Source organism: Penaeus monodon, chromosome 22 (genome assembly GCF_015228065.2).
Source record: "Penaeus monodon isolate SGIC_2016 chromosome 22, NSTDA_Pmon_1, whole genome shotgun sequence".
In the NCBI taxonomy this organism is placed as follows: domain Eukaryota; kingdom Metazoa; phylum Arthropoda; class Malacostraca; order Decapoda; family Penaeidae; genus Penaeus; species Penaeus monodon.
The window spans coordinates 1,474,343-1,474,919 of NC_051407.1; the positions used below are offsets into that span (position 1 = coordinate 1,474,343).

The 577-nt window shown below is 35.7% G+C and overlaps 1 protein-coding gene across 2 annotated transcripts in view; it reads right to left on the bottom strand.

Moving 5' to 3' along the window:
* Window positions 1-577, bottom strand: part of LOC119586810 — a gene marked incomplete at its 3' end in the record, with an annotated part of 12,765 nt that continues 12,188 nt past the window's right edge. For both annotated transcript variants that reach the window (XM_037935535.1, XM_037935534.1), the window contains 2 exon segments: window positions 1-14; window positions 397-510. In XM_037935535.1, coding sequence (XP_037791463.1) covers window positions 1-14; window positions 397-510 — 128 coding nt within the window.

Genomic DNA, 577 nt, shown 5'->3' on the forward strand with positions numbered 1-577 from the left:
CCAGTCTGGATACCCTGTGTAAAGTTTTTAAAAATATTAGAAACAGAAACATCATGTGCAGAAAGTCAAGAGAGTACCCTCTCTGTATACTTTGTCTGAACACATAGATTGTACGTTTATTTGGTCATCTGACCTGGTAACACTATGTATTATAGGGCCAGGAACCTAGTGAAGCTTTGTGGACTGCTAACTAGGTGGTCCTTATCATATTTTTATATTGTTCTTGTGAATAAAGGAAATAGGATATTCTACGTTACTCATAATCATCAAACAGGTAAAAAAATGTGGAGTTACCAAGAACGGTTGCTGTTATATAATAGCTGGCAGTCCATAATCAATTCTATTAAACAAAAATTTATTTGAAATTGGTTATTGAGAAAATTAATTTACACATACCTCAGGAACCTCATGTACTACCAGGTTGACTGATGCAGGATCCACTGCATCTGTGACAACACCATCTGATGCAATGACACCTTCCATGTCCCCATCTATGACCATTTGTACCTGCTGTTTGCACAGAAAATGTTTCCATTATTAGTCAATATGAATTTCTAATTCATCAAATTACACCACC